General features: G+C 49.0%; 1 protein-coding gene across 1 annotated transcript in view; it reads left to right on the top strand.

Annotated features, from left to right (window-relative positions):
* SLC23A2 (solute carrier family 23 member 2) overlaps positions 1 to 16,910 on the top strand; it is a 1,453,080-nt gene that overhangs the window by 106,638 nt on the left and 1,329,532 nt on the right. The window contains exon 2 of the mRNA XM_069618873.1: positions 10,724 to 10,936. Coding sequence (XP_069474974.1) covers positions 10,841 to 10,936 — 96 coding nt within the window. The 5' untranslated portion in view covers positions 10,724 to 10,840. The remainder of the gene's footprint in view (positions 1 to 10,723; positions 10,937 to 16,910) is intronic.

Genomic DNA, 16,910 nt, shown 5'->3' with positions numbered 1-16,910 from the left:
CAGTTTGCAACAAACAGCAAGAGCATCTTCTTAAAAGGACACCAAGGCTTGTGTACAGGTGGTACCATGGGCCAGGCAAGTTCAGACATCACAATTAACTCTGACTAAATCATGGGGGCTACCCAAAACCATCGGGCATGCACCATGTGGTTGATGTAGCTGCTGTTCCAGTACCAAACGTACAAAGGAGATAGATTTAGGCCTGTCCAAACCCTGGCAACAGAGGCAGTTCACCAATTGTAATTCCCATATGGTGGTTTGTTATTTGGTGCCCTTGCCCAAAAATCTACATTGGGATGACAGAACGCAAAATTAAAACTAGAATTCTCCAGCATGGGGTCTGGCATGGATTCACATGCTCATGAATATTCCCCGTCGTCAGGCTGGGAATCCTCGGTAAAGAAAAAAAACAGTATCAGTTTCGTTTCTGATCTGTCTTTCGTAGTAATAACCAATCACTGGTCTCTGCGTCATACTGACCACAGCCAATGACTGCCCTCTACCTAAGCACCGCCTCTGGCAGCCATCTTCAGATTTTTACCGCACGTTCATGTGTTGGGATCCTCGTGCTATTGCTCTCGAGCGTTAGTGCTATTTTTTCACGTTTTTTCTCAAAAACTTTGTTTTTTTCGGTCAAAAGAGCCTCAAGCTCCACCGACTCTCCATCCGATCAACGGGGACCCGTGTCGTATTCGTCTGCGCCCCTCAAGGGTGAAGATTTCGTCGAGCTACGTTTTTGGAGGACTCCAGAAGCTTCTCAGGCCCGGACATGGCCCTGGAGAAGGGAAGCTCGACGCCCGGAAAGCTGTTCAGGGTCTGCCCTGGATGCCAGCTGCAGAACGTCTTTAAGGAGGACGAACACTCCCTTTGTCTCTACTGCTTACATGAGGACAAGACACACGTGGAGAAGGACTCTGCGTTTTGCGACAATGTCGGAGCGGACCATGAAGGACCGCCATCAACGCCTCGCCAACTGGCTGGAAGGGAAGAGCCCGTCAGGCGAGAAGAAGAGGAAGAAATCCGAGCGGTCTTCTAAGACCTTTGAGGACGCCCCGGCGACGAGGGTCCAACACAAGGCCAAGCACCGCGAGTCCGCTGGCACCGGGAGCGCCGAACGGTCGGGCTCTACGGGCGCCAGGCAGGGCGCACCCTCCCCGGCACCTTCAGCCACGAGCCAACGCTCTGGGTCGGGTAAGAGGAAGGGCGAGCACCCGGCGAGGCTCCTGGAGAGGCCCCGGTCGAGCTCGAAGGCCCCATCGGAGGGGGAGCGAGGCAGTGTCCCCCCCCTCGAGGATAAGGCGGTGAGCGCACCTAAGGTGGTGAAGGCCTTAATCCATCCGGCCAAGCCCTCTATCGATACTGTCGCGGCGGCCCTGGCTCAGCCTGTGGAGGCTACACCAGTGGTGGCGATCTCGGGGCTCAGAGTCTCCCTGCCACCTCGGAGGCAGTCCTCTTTTGTGCCCATCGATAGGACCCCCGTGAAATCCCCGGCGGGGAAGAAAAAGGGGGGGGGCAGGGCGTCGTCGTAGATTCGGCTCCAACCTCGGAGGAAGAGCTGATCGAGGTCTTAAGCCACGGCCTTGGCGTGGATGAAGACCGGCCCGTCGGGATGGATCCCGATGCAGGTGACGACATCGTCGAGGGTGCCGACGGGGCCCCTGATCGCCTGTCGGATTCCCCTCTGCCAGCGCCGCAAGACAACTCGGCGGCCATTTTGTTGGCTATACAGTCCTTATGCTCCGAGATAAGGACGAGACTACTGTTGCCGACGGAGGAACCTCTCCCGTCGGGGGATCCTGAACCGGGACCTTCGGGTGTTCCCCCACCCAAGAAAAGAAGGATTCACCCTCCACCTCCTTTTCAGCCGTCGCGACCCGTCCAGCCCTCCTCCCCGTCCACCCGAGGGGATGATACGGGGACTGACACGGCAGCGACGGGTACGGACGACGAGGTATACGACGAGGATCTGCCGTCGTCACCTCCCACCAGGGCTTCTCCGCCCGACGAGATTGGATCGTTCCACTCCATGATCGCCAGGGCATCCGAGCTTTTCCAACTCTGCCCTGAGGAGAAGAAAAAGGAAGGATTCCTTTATCAGCGGCGCGAGGCCAAGAGGAAGACGGTCCTCGCGGTGCCTCTACTGGACGACATTTGGGATGAGGGCCTTGCCCTCTTCAAGAACCCTTCCACGACGCCAGCTAGAAGAGACCGGTACGAGAAGAAGTACCGGGTCCCGGACGCGGCCCCCCTGTGCCTCCGGGCGCAGCCTACCCCGGACTCCGTCGTCTCCGCGGCGGCCAGGAAGAAAGCGGGGGGGGTGCGGCCTCCACATCGACTTCCCCACCGGACGGCGAGGGAAAGAAATTGGACGCTATGGGACGCAGCGACGACGATTAAAGCGGCCAACGCCTTGGCTATCGTGGCCCGCTACGTCAGGGAGCTATGGTACAAACTGGCTCCCCTGCTGGACTTCCTACCGGACGACAAGAGGGCGGATGCCCTGGAGATCCTACAGGAAGGTGAGGTGGCGTCGGACCACGCCATCACTATTGCGACGGACATCGCCGACACTGGGTTTCGCCAGTTGGGCAACGGCGTGTGCCTTAGGCGGCGTGGATGGCTCAAGGCTACGGACTTCCGTCAAGACGTACAGACCAGAGTCCTGGACATGCCGTTCGATGGGAACAACCTGTTTGGGAAAACAGTGGACGATTCCCTTCAGGCCATTAAAGCGGACACTGAGACGGCCCGGGCCCTTGGGGTTCTGCAGCAACGACGGACGCCCTTTCGGAGCAGCGGAGGCAAGGGCGCCTCCAAAGGTTCCGGCGGCGGTTTCTCCACCTACCGTCAAGCGGCCCGCTCGTCGTCTCAGGAGGCCTACAGAGGACGAGGCAAGTCTGGCGGACCCCGCCGTCGTCGCCAAGGAGGTCAAGGCGGCAAAGCCTCGTCGAAACAGGATTGAACCGGCCGTGGGGTCGGGCCCCTGCCGAAGCACCCCGGTGGGAGGCCGGCTGGCGAGCTTCGTCAGCGTGTGGGAGTCCATCTCCACCGACCGTTGGGTGCTGGACGCCTTAGCCCGGGGCCACGCGCTCGAGTTTCAAAGAAGGTGCCCGCGCGTCCCCCCCGTGGCCAGGAAAGAGCTTCACGTCCCTCAGCTTCTCCTGGAGGTAAAGGCGATGCTCAGGAAGGGCGCCATCGAACTCGTCCCAAAGAGGCTTCGGGGCTCCGGAGTTTACTCGAGATACTTCCTCGTGAAGAAGAAGACGGGAGGATGGCGCCCCATCCTAGACCTGCGACGTCTGAACAAGTTCATCAAGGCGCAGAAGTTCCGGATGGTCACCCTCCAGCACGTCCTGGGTAGGCTGGAGGAAGGAGACTTCCTGTCGTCGTTGGATTTGGAGGATGCCTACTTCCATATTCCCATCCTAAAGGGGCACCGAAAATTCCTCAGGTTTGTGGTCCAAGGGCGTCACTACCAGTTCAAAGCCCTCCCCTTCGGACTACGGTCGGCACCCAGGGTATTCACCAAGTGCCTCGCACCAGTGGCGGCGCAGCTGCGCCGCGAGGGGATCCACATCTACCCCTACCTGGACGACTGGCTCATCCGAGCCAAGACGAGGGAGCTCGCCGTGGAGCACACGGCAAGGACCGTCCAACTTCTCACGGTCCTGGGATTCTCCGTGAACTACGCCAAGTCCCACCTGGTACCCGCGCAAAATGCACTGTTTCTGGGAGCGAAGCTCGACACAGTGTCCCTTCTGGCCTCCCCGTCGGAGGAAAGGACCAGGTCCATCCTGGGCAAGGTACAGCGGATGTTGGTTTCTGACGCGGCCAAGGTGAGGTCCATCAAGTCCCTCCTCGGAATGATGTCTTCTTGCATCTACCTCATTCCCATGTGCAGGCTCCGGATGCGCCCGTTGCAGGAGTTCCTGGACGCGCGCTGGATCCAAACGACGGGCGGCTTCGAGGAGAGGATCACACTCGACGAGAGTTTCCGCCGAGCGGTCCGGTGGTGGGGCACCCGCGCGCATCTGACGGCGGGCATGGACTTCCAGACCCCAGACCACCAGGAGACAGCGACCACGGATGCCTCCCTGGAAGGGTGGGGAGCGCACACCGAAAATCTGCACGCGAGAGGCCTTTGGCTCCCGACGGAGAAGTCCCTCCATATCAACGTCCTGGAGCTCCGTGCAGTGTTCTGGGCCCTCAGGTCCTTCCTTCCGTCCCTCAAGGGCAAGGTGGTGAGGATCTTCACCGACAGCACCACCACCATGTTTTACATCAGGAAACAGGGCGGAACCAGGTCCCCAGCACTGTCCAAGGAGGCGCAGGACCTGTGGCATTGGGCCGTCGCCCAAACGATGTTTCTGGTGCCGTTTCATCTGGCAGAGATAAAAAACACCATCGCCGACTCACTCAGCAGGGAGCTGCGCTCGTGCCACGAGTGGGAACTACGGCAGGATCTAGTGGATCGCCTCTTCCGACAGTGGGGCACACCCCAGATCGATCTGTTCGCGACGGCGACGAACTCCAAGTGCCGGAGGTTCGCCAGCAGGTTTCCCCAGGCGAGGAGCATGGGCGATGCTTTCTCGTTCCCCTGGGAGGGCCTGTTCCTCTACGCGTTCCCGCCTTTGCCACTGCTAATCCGGCTCGTCAACCAGCTCAAGAGGTCACGGTGCAGGATGATCCTCGTCGCACCTGCGTGGCCGAGGCAGATATGGTTCCCGGACCTTCTGGACTTGTCAGCGTCCCCGCCAATCAAGCTGCCGGTGGACTCGGATCTACTCTCCAGGGAAGGAGGCGCCATCCTCCACCACGACCCGAAATCGCTGAACTTGCAGGCCTGGCTCCTGCAGCGCTAGAGTTTGGAGGATACGACATACCGGCCGACTGCAGAGAGGTTCTTGCAAAGGCCAGGGCGTCCTCGACTCTTAAATGCTACGGACACAAATGGAAGAGGTTCTCTGTCTGGTGCCACGCACAGAAGATTAACCCCCTACGGATTACGGCTCCCCAGGTACTGCCGTACCTGCTGACGCTGGCCAAAGCTGGACTGGCACACGCGTCCATCAAGATTCATCTTGCTGCGATCTCCCGATACACCAGAACCACGGGCCGGATGTCCTTGTGGTCTCATCGTCTGGTGAAAGAGTTCATGAAGGGACTGTTCAGATCGTTCCCGCCGGTGAAGGCGCCGGCCCCGGCGTGGGAGCTCAACGTGGTGCTGACCAAGCACATGGGACCTCTGTTCGAGCCTCTGCACTCGGCCCCGTTGAAGTTTGTCGTGGAAAACAGCGTTTCTTGTGGCCATCACCTCCGCACGACGGGTGGGAGAGATCCAGGCCCTTTCCTGCAAGGCCCCGTACTTGACTTTTCACGACACGAGGGTAGTGCTCAGGGCGCACCCCTCCTTCATGCCCAAGGTACCGTCGGACTTCCATCTCAACGAACCCTTGGTGTTGCCTGTGTTCTTCCCTTCGCCTTCGTCGCCGGCTGAGAGGACTTTGCACTCGCTGGATGTGGCTAGAGCGCTGAAGTTCTACGTGGACCGCACAAAGTGTTTTCGGAAGACGTCACAACTCTTTGTGAACTTTGGACCTGTCAATCAGGGGAAGGCTCTCTCGAAGGCTTCCATTTCCAGATGGCTCTCCGGCTGTATCATGTACTGTCATCGGTTGGCAAACCGACCGCTGCCTGGCCGTCCGAGAGCCCATTCCACCAGAGCGATCGCAGCTACCACGGCGTTCCTTTCTGGTGTGCCCCTGCTGGACATATGCAGGGCTGCTACGTGGAGGTCGACGCACACCTTCACGAAATTCTACTGCGTCGATCGGGATTCCAGGGAGGAGTCCAGGGTCGGCCAAGCAGTGCTGCGCAACCTGTTCGCCTGAGGTGAGCCTGGTGAGGAGGTAAGATGCTTAATGTTGAGTTTGATGTAATGCTTAATGTTGAGCCTTTGCCACCTCCCGTGGTTGTGCATGTGTGTACTGCTATGTATTCTTTATTCATGAGCATGTGAATCCATGCCAGAGCCCATGCTGGAGAAGGAACAAGTTACTTACCTGTAACTGTTGTTCTCCAGCATGGGTCTGGCATGGATTCACATGCAAACCCTCCCGCCTACCCTTCTGCGGCTCTTCACTTGGTCATACTGCCACTTCACGTGCTTCCAAATCCGAAGATGGCTGCCAGAGGCGGTGCTTAGGTAGAGGGCAGTCATTGGCTGTGGTCAGTATGACGCAGAGACCAGTGATTGGTTATTACTACGGAAGACAGATCAGAAACGAAACTGATACTGGTTTTTTTTCTTTACAGAGGATTCCCAGCCTGACGACGGGGAATATTCATGAGCATGTGAATCCATGCCAGACCCATGCTGGAGAACAACAGTTACAGGTAAGTAACTTGTTCCTTACCGAACACAAAAGTTGCATTCGTAATAAGAATATTGCAGCCCCCATGGTTGGCCATTTCTTATCTATGGACCATTCACCAGAGTCATTCACGTGGAGTATTGTCACAAATGTCTGCTAAAGAGAATACATTGGAAAATAAGCAAAAATTGTTTGATACAGAACAAAGACTGATTTATTTGTGTAATGCGGTAGAATTGGGTCTCAACTAAAATATCGAGTGGGACCGCGTGAGCTAGGGTTCTGCACCCCCACCATTTTATTTGCAGAAGGTGTCAGCCTTCCTTCGAGTAGCGGCCCCCAGTGGAACCGTTTTTCGTACCCCAGTTTAGGGGTGTCATGGTATTAGTTTTATGACGGCATAATAACCTTCTTGCCAAATGACGGTATATCATGGTTATCACGGTATAGCAGGTGGAGTTAACCAATCTTAACAACTATTTTCTAAAAGGTCATAAATTGTCAGATTTATCATCACAAACAAAACTAGGCACCCAGGGCCAGAATTGGGCTTTTCAGCATACATTCCACTGAAATGCCACCCCTTGCTTCCACCAAACACAAACACACGTGTGGAGAGGAGGAGGAGGGGGGGGGGGTGGGCCTGCTGCGACTGGCAAAGCAAACTGAATAGCTTTTCTTAAGTGGTCATTTTGGCTTTTAGCTCCCCCACTGGCTACTGGTGAAGATGAACATGTTGCCATCTTTATAAACCTGCATGCCACAGATCAACGGAGGCAGATGGTAGTATAAGCTTGTGCGCATATACGCACACACACTTTTTATGTTACAGCCATTAGTTTCCTTGCGGGCCAAAAGGTGTTCATGTAATCACGGACATGTTACCCTTTGGTATGGCAGCAGGGAATACCCACAGAGATGAGTGAATTTCGCAGCGTGACTTATTATATGTAAATTCAATGATAGAACCAGGGAAATCCCCCATTGTCATATTTTTAGCAAACATCCATTATAAATATATAAACCCCAAAGCCGCCAACCCAAAGTAAACCGTTTCCCTTTCTTGGCACTGTATTTATTCTTCCTATTGCTAACATATTGATTTTGTGTCAGGCACGTGTGGTTTATGGAATGGCATTAAAAACTGCTCCAACTGAAACTACTTGGCAGATGGCACATCCAACAGTGCAAGACCAAGACTGCGCCGCACTTGCTTACTGCAGCCTTTCCAAATCAGATTGAAAAGCACACTTCACGGTATGAACGGTACACCGGTATAAACAATGGGACGGTTATTATTGTTCAATTGAGTGGTTCACGGTATCTTTAACGGTATACCGTTATACCGTTACATCCCTACCCCAGTTTGGGGTTATACTGTGGATCCTTACCGGCCAATATTATGGGCACAGGAAGAGGGAATTCACGGGTCTTGCAAGCTTTTCTCCATTTGTTACTCTTTGTACATGCTAGTACTTTGCAGCCTGCATTTCCCCAGTTCTAGTTCAGTGCAAATTGGGTTAACCTTCTCTCCCACCCTTTTCTTGCAGCACTATAGGTTTACCTACTTTAAAGATGGCAGCCGGCTTTTTTTAGGGATGTGCAGCCACTTTGCACTCCCTTGTCAGTTTCTACTCTGGACACCTGCCAGGTAGAAATCACTGCGGCTCCGAACAGTTTGTTGGAGTTTCGCGGAAATCTGACAAGCGTCGGAGTTTACTAGGAGAGCACCTTCACCTACCAAGTAAGGAGTAAGACGCTCCGCACAAAATTAAAATTATATTGTAATTGCAGTCTGGGATACGGAGTAGTTTTCACGTACCACTACAGGGCTTGCGCCCGGCAGTAAAGAACGCGAAATTGAAGCTTTTTCTGCTTCCCTTTTTTGCTTAGGCGGTGATAGGAACGCTTACCCGCCTGCCGTATAGGAGGCTGCAACAGAGTACAATAGAGCACGGTCCTACCGCGGAAGGTAGAGACCCCCCTCCGCGAGAGTCTTTTCAGAACGGTGTCTTATATAAAAAGGTTAGTTATGCATGCTGCCTTTTGGCTTTACCTATGAAGTTGCAGTTGCAGTATGCAATTACGGTTTAAGGCTCGGGAGAATTCCCGTGAAAAAGCTGGTCTGTAAACGTAAGGGAGGCCAATAACAGCATCTGCACCCCTTTCCTCGTTCAGTTACCCGCTGAAAATACATTAGATCTTTGCTTATGGGTTAGTGGTGCCTCCACATGTAGGTCGTCTCGATGTCCAAACATTCTGAGATACAGGGCCACAGTTCGGTCTGGTGCTTATTTTATGTCCCCACATCCCTCTTTGCAGACCCATGATAGTAGTCAGTCATCTCCATTTGCTGATTAGTTTTTAAATATTGCCCTGTGTTCACACTTTTTTCCAGAAAGAAAAATATCACCACTTGAGCAGTTCACGTTATTACCCCTGCCGCTACTGATAAGTGACTAGTAAGGTAAGCTTTAATTCTAGCGATCAGTCCGTTATCAGATACTACTTACAGTATTAGTCAGGAGGGATCCAACTAATTTGTCCTGTTGCTGTATCCTTTTCTGACCATTAGGTTGCCCTTCCTCAATTAAAAGAAGGCACCCTTTATGAATTGCTTTCCTTAGTCGGCTTCAAGTGTTGCAGATTGCATACGATACTCTACCGAGTCTTTGACATGCTACTCGATGTCTTCCACATCGTCCCCTGAAGAATTTCCTACCATCCATCTTCTTTAAGACTAATGGGAATGAAACATGTTGGGCTAACGTTTCAATTGTGAGAATTTTGTCACAAAGCGTTTCAGTGTAGACACATTTTTTCCAGGTAGAACACCAAAGTGTGTTCCATCCGCTATTGATAATTGCACATTGTGTTTTCATGTCATATAGTTCTTTTGGTATACAGTGTTTTGAGTTTTGTCTCTCCTTGTTATTAGGTTTGGTTTGTTCCACTAATTTTGTTTACTTGATTTGGCTGTTTTTGTAATTGTCATTGTACACTCATTTTTTCAAGTTGGGTATTACGGTTTTTCTAATATATTTAAAGGTTGACGGTTGATGTACCACCATTTTTAAAACACAGTTTTTTAATAAAACAATGTTGTTTCCTAATAAAATGTATTTTATCTAATGATATGTACTAAATAAAAATATATATATTTTTTTCAACTCAGTCCCAGCATCAGTTGTTGCTACAGAGGAATGCAGTTCATAGTGTCTCCCCAGGGATGAATATAGATCCTTTAAGGGTTTCTCCGAGAGGTGTCAAGACCTTTCTGTTTTGACTTAAACTTTTTTAGGGTGCCGTCTTGAACCTCTCCAATTCAAAAATTTCCCTAGTCCTTTGTAAGTTTTTCAACCATGGGCCAAGCGCCATCTATGGCTGAAGGTGAATCACCTTCACAAGAATTGGGGTTGCGGCTTTGCAAGATTTCAAAGCAGTTCTTCCAGTGGCCAACAAGCTTATAGAGCTTAAGCTGGTGGCAGCACAAGAGAATCCTGAGCAAAAGGTTCCTGTTAAAATCTTTTCCGATCAGGAAAACTGGGATTTGCTGGGGTGATAAAATTGGGCCATACAATCGTTATGAAAAATGAGAGCAGGAGGTGAAGCACTGGACCTCAACTGGAAAGAATTAGCAGCTTTTGATAAAGTTCTTCTTTGGTTTAAGGTGGATGTCCATTAGAAATGTATCGGACACACAATATAACCACAGTGGCTTGCATGAACTGGTAAAGAGGCTCGAGATCCAGGCTTCTGGCCCAAGGGCTTAGCAGAGAAATCCTTGGTCTCCCTAAAATAGTACATATTGTTGCTTCTTTCCAGTCTTTTTGCTCCAAGTTCTTATGCAACTTGCCATGGAAGGGCTGCCCTCTTCCCCACAGTTCCTCCAATTCCTAGAACGGTGCCAAATAATCAGGATTATTGGGCCTTAATCATTCTTGTAGTCCCTTTCTGGCTGATGCGACAATGGTTCCCTGTCCTCCTGAATAAGGCTATGGAATCAGTGTGGCCAATTCCTCCTTTCCGAAAACCATTAATACGTGCAGCTCTACCTCACAGCAGATGGAATTGGTTGAAGGTGAAAAGAGTTGGTATGGGTTCCTGCATGTAGAGCTAAACTTCAACTGCTAATACTGTGACGAGGAAGAGTAAGGCCAGGCGTGATGAAGATTAGCGATAAGTAATCGCAGCATTAAGCGTATTGTCTGTGCGTCAATCGAGCGATATGTGAGAATATGTCTACTTAACTGAAACTGTTTTTTTTTGTTGCACGGTAATTCTCTTTCTGCTTTAACATTGGCTATAGAGATGTCTGTAAGTAATATTTATATTCCCTTTGGTTTCAGCTGGAGTTGACGTTGGCACGCGGATCCCCCATGCTCACGCCTGACTGCTGGACGTGCACCTGAGGGAGCCGCTTCGGTTACTCCCGCTCTTTGACCCCCCACGCCTCCGGGCTCGCAATGGGCATTGGCAGGAACACCTCTAAAGCAATGGACGCCAACGACACGACGGACAGCAATGACGAGGTCAAGCACGCAGGTTTCTTTACCCTGCCGGTAAGAAGACGGCCATGTGCCACTTTGAGTTCTGCGACGTTGTTTTTATTTGATTGGAATATTCGTTTAGCGATTACCTCTCCAGGCCTGCTAGGTACAGGAAGATTCAATGGGTGAATTACCCGCATTTTAGGGAGTATGTTTTGTGTCTCAAGTAGTCTGTCAGTGGTCTTGTGTTACAGTGCAGGCACGACAATTACGCATTTGTCTTATGTTGCAGACACTTTTTTTATTAGATGCTGTAATGATATGCAATATACACGAGATACAAAAACTCACTTGTAAGCCGCTGCTATAGTCTACTCATCGTGTAGAACAGTATAGGAATGTTGTTGTTTTTTTTGCCATGCTTTTCAGTCATTTGCTGCCTTGAGTTTTGTATCTGTTGTGAATTGGTTGTTGGAATGGGTCGAAGTTATAAATACATTTTTCATCTGTTCGAGAAGTAATGCAACGCGTTTTACCCTTTCTCCTATTTAGTAGAAACGCAGACCGTAGGAATGCACCCACTAGTTGGGAGTTGTATTCTTCCCAAGGCACCATACACGGCATCTTGCTCCGATTGCAGTTAATTCGTGTACATTATACACGTCTAGAAAAAGGTCTAGTTTTGCCTACGCATCTGTGTATATGTACTAATTTATGCTCAAAATCGTTTGTCTGACCGTCTGGACCCGTTGCCAAGAAGGGGCAAGGGCAGCAAACAACGGTTAAAAAAACATGTCGCTCCTCCATGGCAGCCAATGAAAATCTCTGTGCGGATAAGCCGATTTTGCTGCGTAATATTTGACAGTAGTACATCTTCAGCAGTATGAACTAGTCGGAAGCTTATGGTGTAGTGTCGAGTAAGACCTGACATAATGCCATTTCTTTAATCCAGCACAGATCTCTCATGTTTCTCCAGGCCATGAATGAGAAAATCATCCAGTCCTGTTTTTTTCCTTCGAATTCTGGGACTTGTAGTTTTCCTAAATTTAAAATGGGAAAGAAAGAAAAATACCAATCCCAGACTTCAAATGGGCAAAAGGCCTCTATGGTATCAACACGCACAACCAGGAGAAACTTGGTAGCTCTGAAAGTCTGCCAGAGTTTATATTTTCAATAGTTTACTCATGTACATTTTGTCAGGAGTTCGGAGAATGAGGTCAAAGTGGCAGACTAGTGTTACTTCTGAGTTTTTAATTTTTACAGGCCAAAGAAAGCACAATGTTAATCGTAGAACGTCGATAATGAACCTTCACACACCCAAGAGCGAGTTAAGTGGCAGTATTTCAGAATGTGATCTGTGTCAGTATGTGTGGGGGTAAGTGGGGAAACATGGTCGGGTAACAGCTTTTTTCGGGGAAGCTGCCCTGTTATGCGGGAATATGTGTCTCGATCCTCTGACAAGGACTTCTCATTGGCTTACTCACTTGCTCTTCTGGCCATGGAACAGGACCTGGGAATCTGGGTTTACTGGATGAGGTGCCGGTTAGGTGGAGCAGAACTAGATGCTTAAGACATTTTTATTTCACAAGACAGAGTACGTGCATGAAACGTTTCCATATAATTCTGTGTTCAGTTTTCTAAACGACAACCCATTCACTAATGGTGGCGCATGATTTTGGAGTCTGGCTTGCAGCCTAAAATTAGGCGTTTTGCGTTGGTATTCTCATAGAGCTGCCATGAGCTCCATTCTAATAAGGGGGGGGGGGTCTTCTTGAATGATGGGTGCCTCATAAAAATCAATCGTAATTGTGTGTCCAGCATCAGTACTCTTTTACAGACCTATGACGAATGGATACATGAGCAGAGCGCGTTTTGTGTCCCCCATAGTTTACAATAAAAACTCCCTTTGGAAGGATACGCTTGACATTATGGTGGACAAAGACCTGGTGCACAGAACTGAAGCATGGGTGTATGTTTACCAAACGAAAATGCACCCTTCCACCTCTGACTGTCCCTAGAGATGGTTGCTGAACTTACCACTGTGGGCAACTGATTGGAGGACATCCGCTGTACAGTTCTGTTAAGATTGTTGAAGACAGTAGTTGGGCCAGAAGGACAAATTCTCTCCGTTGAACCTGTTGTGTTGGGAAAATATGATCCGATGTCTCGGGTGCATCTAAAAATTGAAGGTATATTGCCAGTCGTGATGCATTTTCCTGCCCTTTTTAAGCTTTTCAAGTGTCGTGGGCCTCTTTGCATGGCAGTAGCACTCAAACGATGTGCACGTTTAACTTAATTTTCAACAGCATTGTAACTCTTTTTTTCCAACCCGAAATAAGGTGTTAGCCAACGCTTTAGATCTGAAGATAGAAAAACACCATGGCAAAAACACGAATTGCGTGTTTGGCATAGTAGATTAAACTCTTATTAGTTTTAACTGCACAAAAATATTCTCCTGCACTTCCGTCTGCTCCCTCCCCCTCTTCCTACAATGTATCACATGATGACTTTAGGCTTGAAAGGCGTTATGCCAATCAGTAAGTGGTAAGGCACTGAGGCATGGAAGTAGACGCACTTGTGTGAGGAGGTTTTCATTGGAATTGTTACCTGCACGAAGTACCCTTCATGAAAGCCAGATACAAAGTTACTCCCGAAAATAGGTCGCTAAAAAAAAACCACACATTTTCCTTGGCATCTTCTGTGTTTTATTCAGCCCAACAGTCCACCCGACACCATCCTTATGTTGATTCTTGAGAGTAGTTTTGGGGTAATTTTGCCAGCATATTACATTTTGAAAACATGTACAAATTCCAAGTACTTAGTTTGGAGATTTAATTAAGAACCTTCATTACACATTGGAACAACCATCCTATGACTCTGGCTGTCATATGGATTCTCCATTATATTGCTACAAGAATAGAATTTGGGTCTTGTTGATGAAGCCTCAATCCTGCTTTTAAAATGTATGGCTGTAATGTTGTTCAAATGGTTACTGCAATTGGTAGTCTGGAATATCTTCAGGTCGCGCAGAATGCAGCCATTAGGCTCCTTTTTTCTTTGCCTAGGGATTAATCTATATCCCAGGCTCGTACGAGCCTTCATTGGCTGCCGGTGCTGCAGAGGGTGCTTTTCAAGACCCTCTGTTTGGTTTTCAGGTGTCTCCATAATTTTGCTCCCCACTATCTTTCATCAAAAATGGTGGCGTCCCAGCTAAACCGTCACCTCTGCTCAATGAGTAGAAACATTCTGGTGGTTCCCCCGTTCAAATGTATTTATAGGGTGGGGGGAGGGCGAACAGATGTTTCTCTATTGCGGGTCATTGACCATGGAACCTGTTACCTGCAGATCTTTGCAAACTGAACTCCTTTATGCAGTTCACGAAACGACTGAAAACCTTTCCAATAAGCACCTATGTTTATAGTACTCAGTTTGTTCGTATTGATATAACATCTGTGCTCAGATGCAGTCTCAACCCGATTTCTTGTGATGATGTGCGATATAAATTTCAAATCAAATAAGATAGTCCAGTTTCGTTCAGAACTTTGCATCTCTGTTCCACTAGTGTGGTTAGATCAGTGAGTGACAGTAGTCGTGTTGGCTACAGGCCTACTGACCTGCCGCTTTAAATGTTTCTCAAGAGGCCCCAGAGCAAACTTTCTTTCGTAGTAGTTCCGTTTGCTCACAAATGACGTAGGGCCCTGTGGTTGAAAGGAGTTGAGCACAATATCGATAATTGCTTATGCAGCACACACCCTTTTACTCCGCACAGATTTCTTCCTTTCTCTTGTGGGTGTAATCTCTTAATATTATAATCACGGGCATTATCGCACATTTTATTTGTTAGTTCCAAACTTGCATGGGAGGAGGCCAGCTTTTTATGATGGCCTGTTGCAGTTTGTCTTTGCGTTGCATAGCGTGGGTACCTAGAAGCTCATACCTGTGACACAGCTTGCCAAACTGAATTCCAACTAGAGTGCAGTGATTGTTGTTGGAGCAATTGCGACCTGTGGAATCCGACTTTTCGGACGGCTATGAAGGGCTGCCCAAAGGAATTTTCTGCTGTCAAAAATCTCACGTTGATGTATTGTGTAGTGTCTGCTTTTATCACTTGCAGGTTTTGAGAGAACGTGTCTTTTTCCAGTACGACTAGAGCAAGCACAGTTAATTATTTAGTTTTGCCGCCCCACCCCCAAATCAGTCATTCTGCTATCTAGCGCCAAGAGACGTTGGGTGGTCCATTTGCACTTTTAAAACTGAGCAAAACACATGCTCGCTTATATCGTTCATTGTATCTCAATCTCATGCCCGAGGTCTTCGTTTTATAGGCGCTTTAAACATGTGTACATCTGCATCACAAATTCACTTTTCACTGCATGCACCAGGTATAGAAATAATTTTCAGTTCTGGTGAAAAATAATGACATCTTTCTGAGGCCAAGGAAATTTTGATAAAAGAAAATCACCCCGATTACATAAAGTAAAATTTTCTCTACATCGGCAGTCTGGCTTCTTGGCATGTGCCTGTGTGCACTAGAGTACATGTATTGCACGCAGGGTTGGAAAGGGAACCAATGGTGCAGACAGGCTGACTTTGAGATATTAATGGAGTTCACACAGCAAGTATGGGATATGCCCATGGAACGGTAGATGTACATTTTTATTGTTACCTCCCCACCAGACGTTTTGACACATGTAGGGGCCAGCTGAAGAGGCAGGGAGAGAAAATAGGATTGGGCAGTGGCGCTACAACTAACGGTATCACTGTGCACGCGTTGACTGCCGACAAGAGAAGAAAGAAGCATAATAAGAGAGGGGAGGGGGACTAGCAGGAGGAAAAAATACCTTAACTAGTCAGAAACCATATCAAGCTAACAAAACAGAAAGTGTTCAATACATTTCCAAAAATGTATAACGGTTGTTGATTTGGCATAAATCGGCTGGTAAATTATTCCAGAGTTTGGCGGCACAGAACTGTCAAAAGCTTTGGTGCAACACAGATGCAAACTAGTCATATCGACTGGATAGTCTTGGAGGCCTTGAGGAATTGTGCCACCTCAGATATTTTTTTAGTTATGTTGCAGTATTACCAAATGGAGATTTTTGTGTGATGGTTACGAATTTAAGAGATTCTGGCCATTAAGGGAAGCCAGTGCAATGCTTTTAATACTGGTGAGATGTGTGCATGCATAGGAAAATTCGAGACCATGCGAGCTGCCGCACTCTGAAGAAGCTGCAGACAGCGAATGGATACTTAAGTGGCTCCAGCATACAAAGCTGTAGTGCCGTCTAGTGCTATCAATGTCTCTAGTCACTATGGTGCAATGCGAGTCGGAAATATAAGGACTATGGGCCTCATTACGAGTCCGGCGGTAACCGTGGCGGTAAAACCGCCTGGTTACTGCCGGTCTCATATTACCATTCCGCCTCCGTGATTCCCGGAATTACCGGGGCATTACAACTCCCGGTTCTGGGAATCACGGAGGCGGAATGGTGTTAATCCCCATTCCCATCGAGTCCTATGGGACTCGATGGGAATGGGGATCATGAAAACACCGGCAGCATCTCGTAATGCTGCCGGTGTTTCCTCGTCCGCCTGCAGGTGGGCGGTGTTAAACCCGCCAGGTCAGACCTGGCGGGAACATCACCTCCCGCCTGCAAGAGTCTGGATCAGGCGGTCCGGAAACAACGGTGGCGGCGGGTTTACCGCCACCGTTATTTCCGGACCGCCTGAGTTATAATGAGGCCCTACATCTGTTTCAATATCGTAAATTTAAAGTCACTCATAATGTGTTCTTTACTTGTGGGACCATGGAAAGCGTACACAGAGTTTTAACCGAGAGCAGAGACTTAATCACATTCCCTGAAAGGACAAACTTTGGGAAATACTTGATGGTTTATAGTAAGATGCTGGAGTGCTAACTAACATAATTTCCGTTTTCTTTTTTTTTTTAAAACAAAACCAGTTTATAGACCTCCGAGATTCGATGCATTGCAAAACATGTTGGTTTTAATCATTGGTCGATCTGGGATCCCATTATTGATTAAAC

Source organism: Ambystoma mexicanum, chromosome 10, assembly GCF_040938575.1.
Source record: "Ambystoma mexicanum isolate Mex_15411 chromosome 10, UKY_AmexF1_1, whole genome shotgun sequence".
NCBI classification, from domain to species: Eukaryota; Metazoa; Chordata; class Amphibia; order Caudata; family Ambystomatidae; genus Ambystoma; species Ambystoma mexicanum.
This window is presented reverse-complemented; position numbering and strand designations above follow the sequence as displayed.